This window comes from Musca domestica, unplaced genomic scaffold (genome assembly GCF_030504385.1).
Source record: "Musca domestica strain aabys unplaced genomic scaffold, Musca_domestica.polishedcontigs.V.1.1 1, whole genome shotgun sequence".
Classification (NCBI taxonomy): Eukaryota; Metazoa; Arthropoda; class Insecta; order Diptera; family Muscidae; genus Musca; species Musca domestica.
In genome coordinates this window covers 8,418,606-8,438,637 of record NW_026712114.1, presented here as the reverse complement: position 1 = coordinate 8,438,637, position 20,032 = coordinate 8,418,606, and the positions used below count along the sequence as shown (strand labels likewise).

At 35.5% G+C, this 20,032-nt stretch overlaps 1 protein-coding gene across 1 annotated transcript; it reads right to left on the bottom strand.

The window, feature by feature from the left end:
- Nucleotides 1–1,234: 1,234 nt before the first annotated feature.
- On the bottom strand, nt 1,235–2,533 carry LOC131803160 (myosin heavy chain, embryonic smooth muscle isoform-like). Its single transcript, XM_059124254.1, has one exon. It carries the CDS (start codon nt 2,531–2,533, stop codon nt 1,235–1,237), a length of 1,299 nt encoding a protein of 432 aa, XP_058980237.1.
- Nucleotides 2,534–20,032: the final 17,499 nt, after the last annotated feature.

The following is a 20,032-nucleotide window of genomic DNA, read 5'->3' as shown; positions in this document are numbered from 1 at the left end:
AATGAAGAAATTTCAAATTTATACCAAAAATGTTTTGAATAACAATATTAGGATATTAGATTTGAAGAGGCCAATCTTAACTAAGGTGGAATGATTTACATTTTTTTGCGACCAAAATTTGTCTCAATACCTTGAGGTGTTTTACAATGCAACAAAAATCCTTTCCTAGTTAAGTTTATTTGCGAAGTAACAAATTAATTCGTTGGAAATTGTCATCATTAATTACATTTCTGAGAGAATTTTTTAAGAATTAAGGTTTTTATTTGAAAATTTCATGAAAAAGCCTCTTTTCTTTATGATCGCATCTTGCCTGTAGTTGTGTTAAAAGCAAACGCCAAATAAAAGTTACGAGAAGAAGAAGCGACCAACAAAAATTAATGGCATCCAAATCCACCCATCCAATGGTGGAATTTTTTCGCTGCCTCTCAAATATGTTTCCTCGCCGGTCTCTGTTTTGTATGCCTCGCTATTTTTCTTCTATGTGCAGCGCGTAAAAAAGCCGTCAAACCTATTTTTACAGTTATTGACTATTGCCGACAAAGGCTCTATTTTTTCAGTTTTGAACACATTCATATGTCTGACGGTGAAACAGTGACGTTGTTGTGTGAAAAAAAAAAAAGAAAAGTGTAAATTGGGATCAATTAAAAGACCAAACGTCTTTATCGTTTGAGCGTTTGTAAGACACTGAATTTATTTATTAAAAATATTTCTTAAGAACTAGATATGATAATATGACTTAACCTAAATTATCATTAAGTGTAAATAAGAGAGAGAGAGAGAGAGAGAGAGAGAGATAGATACCAACTGTACACATGCATATGCACCATGCCACCATAAATCTTAGGAGGAGGTCATAAACACGCATAGCTATCTCACATGTGGCAAGCAAACATGCTGCACTTGCTTATAAGTCTGAGTGAAGATTACATCCCATAATCTAACTCCACTATAACACATGCAGCAATTGAAAATTCTGTAGTATTTATTTCTAACTCGAAGGTCTGCTCACCACATTTTCTTATCTTATTTAATGTGGACTGTATTAAGAAGATCCCAGTTTAACAAATCCCTCTCATCTACACTAGGTAGCCCCGCCATTCTCTTTTATTATAAAAACATATTCACTTATCCGTGAACATTCTTGGCAGGGGCAAAAATACATATAAAATATAAAAATTACAAATATGGACAATAAAATAGATCTAATAGAATTGACATTTTAAGAGAAAAGAAGTTAAGTTATAGCACCCAAGTAACTCCTCCATCTTTCCAGCCTGTCTCTCTTGAACATCCCACCTCCTTTATCTGCCGGCTTCAATTTCCAAGCCGAATCCTTTTTATCTGTCGTCTTCTTTCTGTAGCCAAAGTTCTCATCCTTCTCTGGAAGCACTATCTCATCGACCTTGGGCAGTTTATCGTTCCAGCGTTCATAATTTTCTGTCACTTCGGCTTGTATTTTATTCGCTGCACCACTTCCAATAGACATCTTCATCACAACTTGACCGTCTTCCAGCATCTTATTACTCCAGCGACGCATATTGCTTTTCTTCTTAGTTTTAATCTCGCTGGCAAACAGCTTATCTTCGACTTCTTCCAATCTCCCTGCGTCCAGTTTTCCAGGGAGCTGTTCATCTAACTTTTCCAAAGTTGATTCTCTTTCGGCAATTGGGTCTTCCATATTAACCTCTTCAACCGTCATATCTTCGTTGATATTGACCACTAGTTTTGCAGCCAATTCATCAGCCTCGGTTTTGGATGCTTTCTGCGATATGAGCAACTCTTCCTTAAGTTGCAATACTTCAGCCTCCAGCAGAAATATCCTTCTTTCTTTTTCCTCACCAGCTTCTAGATTTGCAGCCAACCCGTCACGTTCGGTTGCAGCTGCAAGTCGTTCTCTTTTTGCACAAGACAACTCGTCACTAAGTTGTCTTATTACCGCATTCAACGCCTTGCCCTCGCGTTCTGCCTCCTGGTTAGCCGCTCGTAATTTGTCCTTAGTATCCTCGGCTACACACACAGCATTTTCGACTTCCTCCTTCAATTTGGAGACAAGTTTGAGGGCATCTTCTTTTTCATCTTTCTGTGAAATCAAGGCAAACTCCATTTCCTTAATATCACCTTCCATTTTTCTCATTACGGCTACCGCTGCTTTGCGCCCCTCTCGCTCGCTGTCCAATTCGGATGTTATGTAGGCCACTTGTTTCTTCAAGCCAAGGACTTTCTCTTTGGTCTCCACATTAAGAGCGTGCGTGATTTTAAGGATGACCTTAACATCTTCCAAATACAGCTTCGCTGTCCCATTCGCCTGACTTGCTCTGATAGCAGCGGCTAGTTTGGACTTCTTTAGAAGCATCTCTAAAAACCGCCTATGAACGCATGGATATAATATTATGTCTCTTGCCGCGTCCATAAGTTTTTCTTTGGCGAAGTCAAATACGCCTTGTATGGCATCTTCCGTCTTTAATGTACTCATTATTTCCATAATGGTACCCATCATTTCGAGAAGAATGGCAACATCTTCCTTTATTTTCATCATTGGCGGCCGTTTCACCGATTCGTCCTCCTGGGCATATGCATCACCCCTTCTGTCTGAAGATTTCAAATATGAGGCCCCCTCGGTGTGCACCGCCACCACAGTCTTCTATGCTGAAGTTTCCTTCTGACTCAGCATCCTTTTATTTGGCTTATAAATTTCTTCTGTATGGGAACAATTCCAGCTGTAGTTTTAGCTCGGTGTGCACCGCCACCACAGTCTTCTGTGCTGAAGTTTCCTTCTGACTCAGCATCCTTTTATTTGGCTTATAAATTTCTTCTGTATGGGAACAATTCCAGCTGTAGTTTTAGCTCGGTAATTTTCCACTCTTGAAGACCAATTTTAGCCTGACAGAATTTCCTCGATGTTAAGGCAAATTCTTCAACATTTATCCTCTACCGATCCGGCTCGGTGGACCAATGTAAATTGGGATCAATTAAAAGACGCAAAGTCTTTATCGTTTGAGCGTTTGTAAGACACTGAATTTATTTATTAAAAATATTTCTTAAGAACTAGATATGATAATATGACTTAACCTAAATTATCATTAAGTGTAAATAAGAGAGAGAGAGAGAGAGAGATAGATACCAACTGTACACATGCATATGCACCATGCCACCATAAATCTTAGGAGGAGGTCATAAACACGCATAGCTATCTCACATGTGGCAAGCAAACATGCTGCACTTGCTTATAAGTCTGAGTGAAGATTACATCCCATAATCTAACTCCACCATAACACATGCAGCAATTGAAAATTCTGTAGTATTTATTTCTAACTCGAAGGTCTGCTCACCACATTTTCTTATCTTATTTAATGTGGACTGTATTAAGAAGATCCCAGTTTAACAAATCCCTCTCATCTACACTAGGTAGCCCCGCCATTCTCTTTTATTATAAAAACATGTTCACTTATCCGTGAACAAAAAGCGTTATTAACATCAGCAATGAGGTCTATATATGAGTCATTGACGTAAGAGATAAAAGTGGATATTGAATATTTAAATATATTAATGGTGATTCTGGGAAAATTGTTGAAAATAATTGGCATTCGATAACGGTATGGGAAGAAGTCAAAATATAATCGTACATATTTTGAGTAATCTCGTGTAGGAGCATATTATTTCTATACAAAAATGTTTAAAAGAACCATCAACACAAAGATTTTTTTAAGAACAGAAGGTTGTGATCGTGGATTTTTAAAGATTTTTTTTTAAATTATTAGGGCTATAACCGTATTTTTTAAAAATGTTGTTTCAAAGAGCATTAGGGCTTCAATTTTGAATTCGATTACACTGATTTTACAAAGATCACTTACCGTGAATTTAATAAAACTTATGTTTTAAGTATCAGCAAGAATATAATCGCGAATTTTTAAATAATTTTGTTTCACGGATTAAAAAGACTATAATCGGAAATTTTTAAACAATTTTGTTTCAAGACTCTAATCATTAAGAACCATAAGGGCTATAAACATCAACTTTTTTAGGATCATTAGGGATATATTCTTGGATTTTCTAGAAATTTTGCTTGAAGGTTTCAAGGACCATTTAGGCTGTGATTGTGGATTTTTTAAGAATTTTTTTTTTACTCCAAAAAAGGGATTTGTGAAATCTGATAAGGTAATATCTGTTTGTTATTTCTGAAATGTTTACTATGAGTGAAAGTAAATACTAAATTTGACACCACTGATAGACGTTTTGGGAATTCAAATAATAAACCAGTAAAGAAAGTCCTAAAGTCGGGCGGGGCCGACTTTATGATACCCTACACCACTTTGCTAATTTTGTTGAGTTCCACATAACAATTAAAAGATTTTATTGGAGAATTTAATTATGCACGCTATGATTATAATTGTAATTTAAAGTTCAAAGGACTAAATATGCCGAAGCATTTGTATCTTTTAAATTCGAACTTGTATTGCCCATTTGGTGCAAAATTAATTTGAAATCAGATAAAGATATATATGGGAGCTATATCCAAATCTGAACCGATCTCGATAAAATTTGGCAAAGATATTTCTGAGCTGTATTTGATATATTTTCCTGAATATCGTTGTTACAGAGTGCATATTACGGCTGTGGGTAGCAAATACAACAAATCGGATGAACAGTATATATGGGAGCTATAGCTATATCTGAACCGATCTTCACCAAATTTGGCATACTATCTCCTAGACTCAATTCGGTCGTATTTGCCAAATTCCATCTCATTTGGGCAAATATTAGACATCTGGTGTACAATAAAAGGTAAATCGGACGAAGTTATGTATGGGAGCTATATCCAAATCTGAACCGATCTCGATAAAATTTAGCAAAGGTATTTCTGAGCTGCATTTGATAAATTTCCCCAAATATTGTTGTTACGGAGTGCATATTACGGCTGCGTATGACAAAAATAACAAATCGGATGAACAATATATATGGGAGCTATAGCTATATCTGAACCGATTTTGATCAAATTTGGCATACTTATTTTCAGGCCTAATTTGGTTGTATGTGCAAAATTCCATACTATTCGGACTGATATTGCACGTTTGGTGTACAATGAAAGGCAAATCGGACGAAGATATATATGGGAGCAATATCTAATTTTTGACCGATTATCTCCAATTTCAATAGGGTTCGTCCTTGGGCCAAACAAATGTTGTTTGGAAAATTTCATCTCAATCGGATAATAAATGCGACCTGCATTTTGTTCACAAGAATACATGGACAGACGGACGGACGGACAGACGGACTGACATGCATAAATCAACTCAGAAAGTGATTCTATGGAGATCCTCAAAAGTAACTATTGGTCTATCTCGCTTCCTTCTCCATGTTACAAACAAATGCACAAAGACATAATACCCTTACCACTATGTGGTGTAGGGTATAAAAATCAAATCAAATAGGATGGACCATTAGAGGAGGAAATCGTATCTTTATTTCATTCTTGGAAGCAATGGTTCTAAAATTATAGAATATCGGGTGGTAAATATATATGGAGGCAATACAAAAGGATGGGCCTATTGCGAACTATAAATACAAATTTTGAGTTAATTCCGTTGACAATTTTGGGTAAAATCAGCAAAGTCCTCCTTAACGGAAGGTACCATTATATGAGTGATAAACAAATATGTTGACCTGTATGGGTTATTTTCTGTCTGTTCTTTCATTACGAACAAATTTGAAACAACTCCGTCGAAAATTGGTGATATAAATTTTCAAAATACCGAAATATCGTTAGGTCCAGCTATATGGGGCTATACGAAAATGTTTATCAACAAAGATGGTACTTATTGTCAGCATCAAATATCAACTTTTAAATAATTCCGTTGGATAATTTTGGTAAAATCATCAATATGCCGAATATAGGGAGGTACCGTTATATGGAGCTATAAGAGGACGTGTCCTCTGTATGTCCCTGTATGGGACATTTTCTGTCATAGGATGAAGTATCTTTATAAACTATCACTATCACAAACTATCCCCGTGGATATATGTCATAAGTGTGATAACAAATCTTCAAAATACCAAATATCTGGTGGTATATTTATATGGGTCTATATCAAACCATGGATCTACATGATTCTCTGCAAGGACATTTTCAACATATGAGAACATAAACTGCGGAATTGTCTGGAATTTGGTATTTTAAGGTTGTTACGGGTTCCTAAGCACCTTGCATGGACAGTCTATACAGGTCAACATTGTGGCATTTTTTTATATAACGGTACAACTCTATATCGATTTTTCTCGTATTTTGTATTTGAAGTTTCAAATCAGTGTCTATCTACCTTACAAAAAAAAATATTGATTTGATACGGCTTAAACACGCCTCATAGATATAATGATTTTAGTCTTGGGGTCTCTTTAGACCAAATCCGTTTCAGGACATTTGGAGTCGATTTAAGGGTGTCCGTCTATCCATTCGTCTGTCTGGTTGGCTGATGCGAACGATAACTCTCGACGGGAGTCTCCAATTTGGCCCAAACTTGGTACATCGTCGTAATATTATTATCAAACTTAGATCAAGGTCGGAGTTTGACAATATCGGCCCAATGCTTCTGGTACCTCGCCCAGAAAAAGTCGCAATTTTTACAGAAAATAATTTACCTCAAAAAAGGAAGAGGGTTATCGAATTTTGTGCTAAATTTTCAAATCACAATATTTATGTCAGTGCTATATCAGTAGCGAAAATAAAAAGTAACTCCCCCACAAAGGGTACACATTTTTAATAATATTTAAACTCATAAACTATCATTTAAACTATCCGATTCTTTTCAAATTTCACACATCCCAATATTTCTACTAACACAAGATCTGGTGTAAAGATGGTAGATATCGATTCACTCCTTCTGATACCTCCGCTACAAAGGGTCAACATTTTTAACAACTATAACTTTAACAAATGCGAAATTAGCATACGAACCACTTCAAATTTCACACGTCTCAATATTTTTTTAAAAATCGGCCCAATTCTCCCGATGCTTCCCATACGAAGGGGCACAATTTTCATTACACCCATAATCAATCTCTCATAACTTGCGAAACAAGTCAGGGTTTCTTTTCAAACATGATATATCTAAATATTTCTCTCAACCAGAGATCTGGTGTGAAAATGGACCACTAACTTAATGGGACAACTATTTCTGGTACCTCCTCCGCAAAAAGTTAAAATTTTTATTAAAATAATCCGTATTAAAATCAGGAAATATCGGATCCTGTACATTGCTTACAAAAATAGAAAGTGATTTTATGAAGATTATGAAAAATAAGATTATCTGTCCGTCCGTCTGTCCATATATTCTTGCTGTACACAATGCAGGTCGCAAATTTTATCGAGATCGTTTCAGGTTAGGATAGAGCTCCCATATATATCTTTATCCGATATCAGGTTTATTGTGCACCAAATGACTAATATCAGCCCAAATGGATTGAATTTTGGCAATTATGACTGAATTCATCCTAGAAACCAGTACTTCAAATTTTGTGTAAATCCTACCCCACCAAATTCAGTCTAGAAGGAAGTAAATAAAATTTGAAGAAAATCGGTTCATATATATAGCTATAGCTCCCACATATATGTTTTATCCGATTAGGGGTTTAGAGTCCCTCACAAGTGTAATATGCATTCGACAAAATGATATTTGGTACCAGATATTAGATACATCCCAGAAATACCTCAGCCAAATTGTATCAAAATCGGTTCCCATATATCTTCACCCGATTTCAGGTTAATTGTGCACCATTGGCCATTTGGTGCCAATGACCTGAATTTTGACACATCCAACCGAATTCAGTCTAGAAGTAAGTACATCAAATTTGGTGAAAATCGGTTCAGATACAGCTTTAGCTCCCATATATATGTTTTATCTGATTTGGGGTTAAAAGTGCCTCACAAGCGTAATATGCATTTGACAACAATGATATTTGCTATAAGATATCTCATAGAGCTCGGAAATGCCTTTGCCAAATTTAATCGAGATCGGATGAGATTTTGATGTAGCTCCAATATATATCCTTAATCCGATTTCAAGTGTATTGTGCAAATATCAACCAAAATGGTGTGCATTCCGGGACGTACGTGTCCATTTGGTGGAATTCGGCTGCGATATGTATTTTTATATTTTAATCCATCTCGAAGTGATATCATGCACTCTATTGCAATTTTGTTTGATATAAAAAATAAAAATGTCCAGGATAAATTTATTGGAAATCGATTCAGAATTGGATATGCCTCCCATATAATAGTTCCCTCTGAATCCAAATTATAACTGATCTAAAACCAAATGTTGATAGGTGGTACGATCTACTTCAAATAAATTCTTTTGTTATGGGAGCTCTACTAAATATGCATAGTGGTTGGCCCCGCCCTATTGCCTTGACTTTTCCTTTTTTTATGTTATAAACATAAAGCAAATAGTAACCATGTGGCATAGGATATAAAGACCAATAACTAGGCGAAGTTGCAGGCATTTACTCGTTAGAATACAACCTTTGACATTTTCTCGAGTTTCTCGTTGTGTTAAAACTGCATTTGCCTAAATGTCACCAGCTGTCTTTCTGTCTACACAAATGCCAAATATTTTTAAGATTTTTGTTTTCCATTTCCATATTTAAATATGAATTTCCATTCTTGAAATGTTTCACATCCAGACTGTCACTGTAAATGTCTTTTAAAACCCACGTTACTTACGAGTTACAACGAATGTATAAAATGTATAAAAATTTTGCTTACATTAAACATAGGCTATTCACGGGAAAATCCACTTCCTAAAATACCAGGAATATAACATAATTTATTTCAGCGCTCATTCTTTGAATGCGGCTGTGTCTATGTTTGTTTTCTTGGGTATTGGCATATTTGCCATTTCTCTTTCAAGTCCAAAAATAGAAACGAACGAAGAACAAAAATAGAAAAACATTGGCATTTGTTCCCGTTGTAAATTGCACAGTTTGTGTGTGTCTCGGTGTGCAATCGTTCGCTGGAGTTATGTGAAGGTGGTTGGATGTATGAAGGCAGGATGAAAATACTTTCGCAACAATATTTGCATCGAATGAATGAGTGAATGAATGACTATACATACAAAGATACACAGATGATGGCGGCATACTGTCTAGCTAGTCGGTTGCCTTTTTGCTGGTGCTGTTGGTTGCACGGTTGGCGTTGTAGACGACAACGGCAAAGTCTGCCGTTCGAATTGGTATTTGTTTTGAATAAAGCGGAATGAATGGCATGGAATACCGACCAAATAATAGTTCTTTGATTTGATTAAAATTGCCATCGCAGATTTAACGTAGACTCACACACACACATAGCTGGGTCTATGTGTTGGTCTACATACAGAGACCTTGATGTATGGCAGTTTTATATAGTGGGCGCTATTTAATGGTGATAAATATTGGGTTTGTCATACCCTTTGAAATTAGTAGACTGTTAAAGTATATTAAATTATAAATCAATGTTAATAAACCAGTAAGGAAAGGTCTAAAGGTCTATGATACCCTACTCCGCTATGCCTATTTAGTAGAGCTCCCGTAACAAAACAACGTTTATATTGGGAATTTATGTGAAGCAGGTCATACCAACTATGAACCTTATTTGAATGCGTATCATGGCTTTAGAATTGTCAAAATTTGGGAGCTACATCTAACTCTGAATCCTCTGGTAGCTCTAGTACCAAATAATATTGCAGTATAGTGCAAGATAAGACTTCGATTAGAATTATATTAGAAAATATTTATTGGAGAAATAGACATACCGGACCAAATGGTACAATTCGGTTGAATATGGGCTGTAATATCAGGTGAAAAAACTGGAAAATCTGATAAAGATGTATATCGAAACCATATAAAAATCTGAATCAATCTCGATAAAATTTGGCATAGGTATTCATCGCCGTATCTGATACCAGGTGTCAAATATCATTGTTGTGGAGAGCATATTACGCATGTAAGAGACTTAAAACCCCAAATCGGATGAAACAAATATATGAGAGCTATAGCTATAACTGAACCAATTTTCACCAAATTTTAAATACTTGTTCCCATAATGATTCCATTAATTTCGGGTAACATCGGCCATTTGGAGCTCAATAAACCTGATATCGGATAAAGATATATATGGGAGCTATATTCAAATCTGATTCGATCTATATAAAATTTGACACAGATATTTCTGGGCTGTATCTGATATCTTGTGGAGTACATATTACGCATGTGAGCGACATAAACAAATCGGATAAAACATATATATGGGAGCTATAGCTATACCTGAACCGCTTTTCGATGTACTTGCTTGGAGCTTAAAATCTGTGGGATGTGCCAAAATTCAGGTAATTTCTACTGATATTAGCCATTTGGTGCACATTTAACCCAAAAACGGTTGAAGATATACCTGGTGAGATAAAAAAATCCAACAAAGTCAAACGCCATAATTTTTACATTATTTAATTTTATTGAATGGAAACGAAAAGTGTCGGAAATAGCATCAAATTTTAGAATGAGTTTAGATTTGTTCGCATTGGTCACCTTTGGCACGAATTATGGCTATCAAACTGCCAATGAAACCGTCATACCCTGCCCGAATGTTGCTCTGTGGTATTTAAACAATTCCCAGCGAAGCGCTTGATTGAGGTTATCGGCACTTTGGTATTTTTTGGTGCCAACCTTGCTTTCCAAAATACTCCAGACACCATAGTCCAACGGATTAGTATCCGGAGATTTTGGTGGCCATTGTGCGCTGGAAATAAAGCGATGAACCTCGTTTTGTAACCATTCTCGGGTGGCGCTTGCTGAGTGCGATGGTGCTGAGGCCTGTTGGAATGTCCAAGGTCTGCGGCCAAAATGTTTGCGGCTTTAATACACCCTCCAGAATATTTTTGCGATAATATTCGGCATTTATTCTGATTCCACGGTCGATGAATACGAGCGAAGAGCAACCATCTGCCGGCGCTTGAGTTCTGGTGGCCAACCGAAGGTGCACATTTTCCGCTGACCTCACGATAATTTTGTTTGTTTACAAGCTGCTGGACTACGAATGTTTTCTCATCGGAGAAAACAAAATTCGGCAGTTCACCACTTTCGGCCAAGCGAAGCAATTCTTTAGCTCTTTTGAGTCTGGCTTTACCCCGAGCTCATTTTTCAATATTTGCCGAATCGAATATTGTGATATGTTCAGCTCACGAACCATTTTTTCGGCCACTTTAACGCGGGTTTCGATCAAGTCGCTTCTTTACTTTTGGAACCATTTCTGCTGATGTTGCTGTTTCTTCCGTTCACTTCCATGACGTTGGGCTACGCTACCAGTATCACGGTAAAAAACGAGCGATGGTACGAGACACAAATGATTTATTCACATTTAAATGCTGGAGTGCTCTAACGATAGCCAATTGTGACTTTCCAGCCAAATATAAAGAAATCACATTATCACGCTCGAATTCCATCACGAATAACTTTTTTTCTGGAAAATTCTCACCAAAATGCTTTTGCACGCTTGTAAACAATATAATGAGCTGTCACTGGAATAATTTTAATTTTAACAGCTGTCACTGGAATAATTTTAACAGAGTGGCTTAGAAATGACAGCAGTCTGAATTTGGTTGCAGTTTTTTCATCTCACCCTCTTTATATGAGCTAAATTTGAATCGATTTTCATAAATTTTAGTAGAGTTCGTCCTTGGGCAAACAAATATTGTTTGGGAAATTTCATCTCAATCGTTTGACAGACGGACGGATTGCCATGCATAAATCGACTCAGAAAGTGATTCTATGAAGATCCTCAAAAGTAACTATGGGTCTATTTCACTTCCTTCTCCATGTTACAAACAAATGCACAAAGACAAAATAACTAAATGGTATTGAATTTAGAAATAAGATTACTATTGCATTCTAGGCCTGAGAAATGTAGGTAGTATGGTACTAAATTTGGTACAATTGAAAATGTGGGAGATCCTGAAATGTAGAAATTAGATTTCTATTGGACTATATGATGTAGGTAGTTATGAAAATATGTACGTATATCTAAAAAAATAATTAGTAAATGAAGTACAATTTGTTTTTGGGTGAATGAACAGGGGTGGAATTCTTGAATTTGGAATGGTTATTACTATAGGAGCGTAGGATTGGTGTATGTAGGAAGCTTTAGAAATTTGAACCCATGTGTACTACATTTGGTACAAGTTGAAATTATATTAAACCGATTGAGCTGGAATTCTGAAATTTGAAATGTAACTGATGGAGTGCAGCATAGATGCACCAAAGAGTTATTGGAAATTCCCATTTTCATACCATTTGGTATTGTGTGAACCCACGACGCTAAAAACTTAAAATCTTGTATAAGAATTTAGGTTGGAAAGTAAGTTTGAAACATGAAGGTGATTTTGAAAATGTATACTAAGTGAGCGAACTGTACTAAATTGGGAATAGCTAGGTTTAGGATGACCGGATGGAGCTGGACATTTTATATTGGGGTCCCTGTTGGTAGTGGGTTCGTAATAAAGAGGTGGTTTTAGAAATGTGTACTACAAGTGCACCAAAAGTACTAAAAAGTACCATATTTGGTGCAAGCTGTCATTTGATGAACAGATTGTGCTTTAAATCTGAAATCTGGTATTTGGGTCGCAGTTTATGTGGAGCCTGCATATATGGGGTGGTTTCGGAAATGTGTACTATAATTGTACTAAAAGTACTATTGATATTGGGTAAAATGATTGAGATAAAATTCTGAAATTGCATATTGAGGTTGGTATCTGGAATTGAGATATGGAGATGGTGTTGGAAATGTGTACTATAGTTGTACGAAAAGTACAAAGCAGTTCTAAATTTGGTATTGAGTGAGAAATAGAGCTGGAATCCTGAAATTTGGAATGGATTTTACTGTTGGTGTCTATAGTTAAGAGATGGAGTTGGTTTTGGAAATGTGCACGAAAAGTACTAAATAGGGTATTGGGTGAAGAAATAGAGCGAAAATCTTGAAATTTGATATTGATAGGGAAAGTTCTGATATTGTTAGAAAAAATTCTTAAGTTTGATATTACTGATGATATCTGTGTTTGAGATTGATCGGTGGTTTGGAAGTGCGTCCCATATTTGTACGAAAAGTACTAAATGGTACCAAATTTGGTATCGGATGAAAGAATAAAGCGTTAATCCTGAAATTTTATATAGATATCGCTGTTGGTATCTGGTATTGAAATATGGAGATGGCTGTGGAAATGTGTACTATAATTGTTCGAAAAGTATTAAGTGGTACTAAATTGGAGTTATTGAAGTAGTTTTGGACAGAAACAAAAGTACTGCTTCTTTCTTACTCTTTAGATCTGGATTGAAGCCCCTTGAAAGTCTAAAAGAATTGAAAATTTCAAAATATTTCAAAAGCAACAAAACAACTTAAAATGATAAAATTTTCAACAAAATATCGGTTTTCAATTTTTCTCTTTAAGAAGGATGGAAAAAGTTCAGTTTGGCCGAACTAAATACTTTATATCCTCCTCTATTTTTTCTTAATTTTTTTGTGATGTAAAGAACATAAAAAGAGAGAAACACAAACTAATGACCAGAGTCAGTAAGTCTGTGATACCGATACAATTAAAATGTTTCAAGGACATGCTGGACGGAAATCGAAATTAATTTAAGTGAATGTTTGTGGATTGATGGCAGTTTTGAAGTGAACTTAGGTTGGGTGCGAAGGAGAAATCAGAAAGATGGCACTTAATGTTTGAGAGCTGTACTATTTAAAGTAGAGTGAGAAAATGGGAAGAAATTGAGTTTCGATTGTAATTTAAACAAAAATTGAAGAACCAAAATTTGATTACAAAATTTAATTTAAATTTAAAAAAAAATCAAATTTAGTTTAAATTTGCAATTTTTATATTTTTTTTCTTACCTAATTAAATTCCACAAAATTTTACATTTGTTTCCAATTTAAAAGTCAATCGATTTAATAGCCAATATTGTTGAAATTTCATCTCATTAGGGAATATTGGCATTTATTACTCATCATTTTATGGCTCACCACCCACACACACACAGGCTCTCCCCTAATTGCGCCAGCCATTATGTTTGTTTCTCTTCTCTTTTTTTGTGGCATACTTAAATAATCGATGTCAAATCATAAAGAAACCTTATGACAGCTGTAAACAATCAATCAAATTGGCGTTTTGATGGTTGGTGGTGACGGTTCTGGTTTTTTGGTATTTTATATTGTTCAGTGCGGTGGCGTATACTTAACATTTGAAGTCGTAATATGCATTATACGCAACATGGGTAAATTGTGAGGGCATAAAATGGAAATATATCGGCTTGATAGGGAAAAGTAGCGATATATTTGAAAAATGTAGAATAAATTTAAATGAAATTTTGTTATTTCAAAATAACTGGGTATTTCAAAAAATTTATAAAATATTGGCCTTGTTATTGGGAATTGCACAATAATGTTTGAAGAAATGTTAAATATATTTGAATTAAATTTTCATTCTAATTTTAAATTTTAACAAAATAAAAAAGTATTCACATATTAATTTGCATATTTTACTCGATTTTTTAAAGATGTTATCCTTTCGTAGAAAGATGCCATTCTGAAATGCCAAGAATTGTCAAAATCAGTCCATCCATTCTTCATTTATATGTGTAGAAACTAAGATAATTTTCTTTTATATATAGATTGTATTATATTTTACTATATATCTGATATCTTAGCTATCATCGTCAAAGTAGTGAGAAAAAGTGATCTCTTAATACATTTGTGATTTCGTCGGGTCTAAAAATAATCACAGTTTAAAGAAAGTGTTGGTAATTTTTTCACAAAACATTATGCTATGATCATCCAAATAGTAGACTTCCGCCCTGCTTTAAACTGTTACCCCATGTATACTTCCATGCAGATTTGTCTATAATTGTGACCTGTAGAGCAACTATAGAACAGGACATTATTTATTGGTCCATTTTTTCGATCATCTTCCAAAAACCATAGCCTCCTCTTCTGATCCTAACTCTAGCTTCATTCAAAATTTCGTGAAGTTCTGGCCATAATTGTGACCTGTAGCGTGTTTACATATTAACATGGACACACATAGCTAGACCGACTCAGCTCGGCGAGATAGGAAGATCCAGGTGTAAAATCGTGGGTTTAGGATCAAATTGGACCGAATTGTTCCACTTCATCTTATATTTATACAACGATTGGAATAAGTAAAAATTGAAGAAAAACAAACATTTATTTTCGATTTTAACATTTTGTGGCGGAGGTACCAGAAGGAATTGGCCGATACATTCCATATTGAGAGAAATACAGTCTGAAATAAAGAAATTGCTAACAAATTCGCGAGTTATGAGAGGTAAAGGTATTGAAAACTGTTAGTCTTTATGGGCGAGGTACCAGGAGGGGTGGGTCGATATCTATCTTCTTCACATCCGAACTTGTGTTAGGAAAAATATTAGGATGTGTGAAAATTGAGGCGAATCGAATATTCGCATATTGTATTCAAAATTTTAACCCATTGTGAGAGAGGTACCAGAAGGATTGGTCCGATATATTAGATACCTGATCTTGTGTTGATAAAAATATTGGGATGTGTCGAGTTTGAATCCGATGCAATAATCCGATGCATATTTCATTTCGTTATTCAATATTGTATATGTATATAAAACAATTTATGCAATGTATGTATATTACCCATATCGGTCCACTCCTTCTGGTATCGAACTCGATCTAAGTTCGTCTATAAAATTACGGTGTACTAAATTACCAATTAATCCTTTAGACAAGTTAAAAACTAAAAGTGGAGAAGCAATTTTTCATCTTGAGCGTCTTTGCGGGGTTCAATTTTTTTAAGAGACCTAACCGCCACTTTCTATGGACTGGAGTATGGCTTTGATATTGGATTGTTCTTGGTTCACGACCTTATGTCCCAGACAGCTTATTAACTTTGTTTTTCCGTTTGTAAATTCCCTAAATATTCGTCATAGACCCCCTAAAGTCAGCATATAATTCTAAGTCGATTTAACGATATTCGCCTGTCTGTCTTTTTGTTGACATCACGATACAACCCACATAATTTGACGTAGAGCTTCAAATTTGGTCAACGTTTTGGTATAGCCGCCATATAACCGTACCTCCAGATATTCGGTATTTTTGCCACATTTTTTTACGGATTTGTCTAAAATTGGTATTTGTAAGTCATAATGGGTTCTAGCTCCGGTGGCGAAACATTGTATATATAATTATACTTTTTTTTATAGCCTCCATATAACGGTACCTCCCGATATTCTGTATTTTAATGATTTTTGCCACAATTTTTCGCGGATTTGCCCAAAAATTGGCATTTGTAGTTCATAATGGGTTCGAGCTCCAGTGGTGGAACATAGTATATATGGATCCACATTTTGGTATAGCCCATATATAACAGTACCTCCCGATATTAGGTGTTTTGATGATTTTTGCCACATTTCCACATAATGGGTTCGAGCTCCGGTGGCGGAACATAGTATATATGGATCCACATTTTGGTATAGCCCCCATATAACAGTACCTCCCGATATTAGGTGTTTTGATGTTTTTGCCATATTTTTCTACGAATTTGTCTAAAAATTGGCATTTGTAAGTCGTAATGGGTTCTTGCTCCGGTGACAGAACACATAATATTTTGGTCCACGTTTTGCTATAGCACACATATTATGATACTCATCGATATTCAGTATTTTAATAATCCTAGTCACATTTACCCACGGAACTGTTTCAAATTTGGTATTTAAGAAGATTTGGTAGTTGACAATCCTCGAAGTATAAAATTGTCTATAGAGGTTCCCGTTTTGGTATGGACCCCATATAACAGGTTCGTCCCATTTTTAGTTTGTATTTTTTTTTAAGATTAACAGCATTATTCAAACCGTGTTACTGGTATTTGTAGTGGAACACGCTTGAATTCAGATACTTTTATAGAAAAATGTTTTCGTTATCTAAATGTGTAGGTTATTAAAAGTTCGGCCCGGAAGCACTTAATGTTTTTTTTCCTTTTTTTCTATTGAGTTTCGTGATTTCTTTATGGACCAATTTTTATACCCTACACCACAAGGTGGTCAGGGTATTATGTCTTTGTGCATATGTTTGTAACAGGCAAAAGGAAACGAGATAGACCCATAGTTCCTTTTGATGATCTGCATAGAATCACTTTCTGAGTTGATTTATGCATAGCTCCCGTATATAACTTCGTCCGATTTACCATTTATTGTGCACCAAACGTCTAATATTTGTCCAAATGGGATGGAATTTGGCACATACGACCGAATTTAGTCTAGAAGCTACAACCGCCTACTGGCTTACTTTCGTTTCTTTCTTAAGTTCCACAATTTTTGATTTTGTTCAGCAGAACACCCCCATAGGCAGTTATGGTCCTTAAGACGAGTGGTTACACCACTCGGTTTCTACCAATTCGTGAATTCAAAAGAATCCCTAGATATTAAATTCAGTTGTATGACCATTCTCCTTACCCTTATGCACCACCTGCGGACGCGCTTGTTAGAAGACTGAAGAACTCAACCTCAGGGAACAAGGAAGACGTATTGAAAAATATTTAATTAGGTATTTCGATTAAAACGCACTGAACTTTGCCTGTTGCTTCTTAAAGTATGCTTTTTAACCAGAATTAACTCCTGAATCAAATTAATAGCCCGTTTTCAAACAACTCTGTATTTTAATAAAATACTATTTTAAATGTTCCAAATTATCTCAGGACCCAAAGAATTTAGAAACAACTGAAGGTGTTTATATCTTACTTTGTATGTTTTAAATATATAATTCAAATCAACTTTATCACTACAAGCAAAAATGAGATGTAGGACGAATTAATTGACTTGGAATCAAAGACATAAGAGATATATATATTTCGATTGCCCTTCTAAATCTATCCCAAGACAATTGCATTGAATCAAATCAACATTAAAAGCAATCGTTTATCCATCTAAAATGTATTTTCTCTTTCATAGAAATGCAATAGAAATATTATCTTAACATTTGGCGAACAATGAATTTTCATTTTCTCAAAGGTAAACTTTTAATTTTCTCAACACACAAAAACGAGGTTTATTCCAAGAAACCTGAAACGTAAGAAACCCGAATGAAATAACAAAAGTATTTTTCCCATTGTTATGCATTTAATGGAAATAAAATTGGAATTGCATAAATTAAATCCCAAATTAAACAATTCTCAAGAAGCCTTTTGTCAGAGCAGAAGTCATCACCATATCAACATTTTTCTTTCTTTCTTCATATCAAATTGCCATATTGTCTTCAAAGCAGCCATAAAATGAACAATTCTGGTAAAATTTTATTGTTGTAGCATTTATCGAAATCATTGCATCGATATTCGAAATTAAAAAGAAAGATATTCCAGGATAGATAAATCGGTTAACTGCCACTGGGGGAGACGTTAAGTACTTGAAAAACAACAACGATACGCATGGAGCTATGCAATTTATGAATTTGTTGTTTACAAAGATTCTGAAGAAAGACACACACGTATTTTCAGCTACATACGTCTGTATGTAGACGAATATTCCCACAGCGAGTTTGTGAGAAATTTATGGGAAATCATTAAACAAAGGTAAAAGGCATTGGGAAGGTGAAATAAAAACATAGTACCAGGGCAAATTTATATCGTTTTGAAGGAAGTGAGAGTGAGAACACAGGATAACATAATTTTTTTTAAACGAGTATGTTAAAAAGGTTATGAGAACATATTTTATGGGGCCAAAATACCCTGAAAAGTCTTTTAAGGGCAAATGAAAGGTTTGAGATGCCAAAAAAAAATCTTTTAACGGCATTTTGTGGGCAGAGGTCACTCGACCTTCAATAAATAGAAGACCTAAATGAGGTCTCCTTCTTAAACAACAAACTGAAATAAGTTAGAAAGTACCACTTTATCGCCAGATTTACTCCCTATGCGTATAGCTCGTCTCTAGACTTGTATTAAGATATGCTTTTTCAGGATGAGATGGAAAAAACTGCAACCAACTTCAGACTGCTGTCATTTCTAAGCCACTCGTCCGAAAGCTGTTAAAATTATTTCAGTGACAGCTCATTATATTGTTTACAAGTACAAAAGCATTTTGTTGAGAATTTTCCAGAAAAAAAGTTATTTGTGATGGAATTCAAGTGTGATAGTGAGATTTCTTTATATTTGGCTGGAAACCCACAAGTGGCTATCTTTGAGCACTCCAGCATTTAAATGTGAATAAATCTTTAATGTCCCGTACCATCGCTTGTTAACGTGAGACTGGGAGCGTAGCCCGACGTCAAGGAAGTGGATGGAAGAAAATGGCAACATCAGCAGAAATGGTTCGAAAAGTTAAGAAGCGACTTGATCGAAACCCGCAGTGGCCGAAAAATGGCTCGTGAGCAGAACATATCACAATATTCCATTCGGCAAATATTGAAAAATGAGTTCGGGGTAAGACCATTAAAATTCCAAAAAGTGCAAGAACTTAGACTGCAAAAGAAAGAAAATAGACTCAAAGGGGCTAAAGAGTTGCTTCGCTTGGCCGAAAGTGGTGAACTGCGGAATTTGGTTCTCTTCGAAGAGAAAACATTCGTTGTCCAGCAGTTTGCAAACAAACAAAATGATACTGTTTACTTGCCAGAGGTCGGCTGAAAAATGTGCAACTTTGGTTGGCCACCAGAACTCAAGCACCGGCCATGGTAACGGTGTGGGTTGCCATAACAACCGATGGTCGCCGAATAAATGCAGAATAAATGCCGAATGTTATCGATAAAATATTCTGGAGGGAGTATTAAAGCCTTGGGCACACAAACATTTTGGCCGCAGACCTTGGACATTCCAACAGGACTCAGATCCATCGCACTCAGCACGCGCCACCCAAGAATGGTTACAAAATGAGGTTCCTCGCTTCATTTCCAGCGCACAATGGCCACCAAAATCTCCGGATATCCAATCCGTTGGACTATTGTGTCTGGAGTATTTTGCAGAGGAAGTTTGGCACTAAAAAATACCAAAGT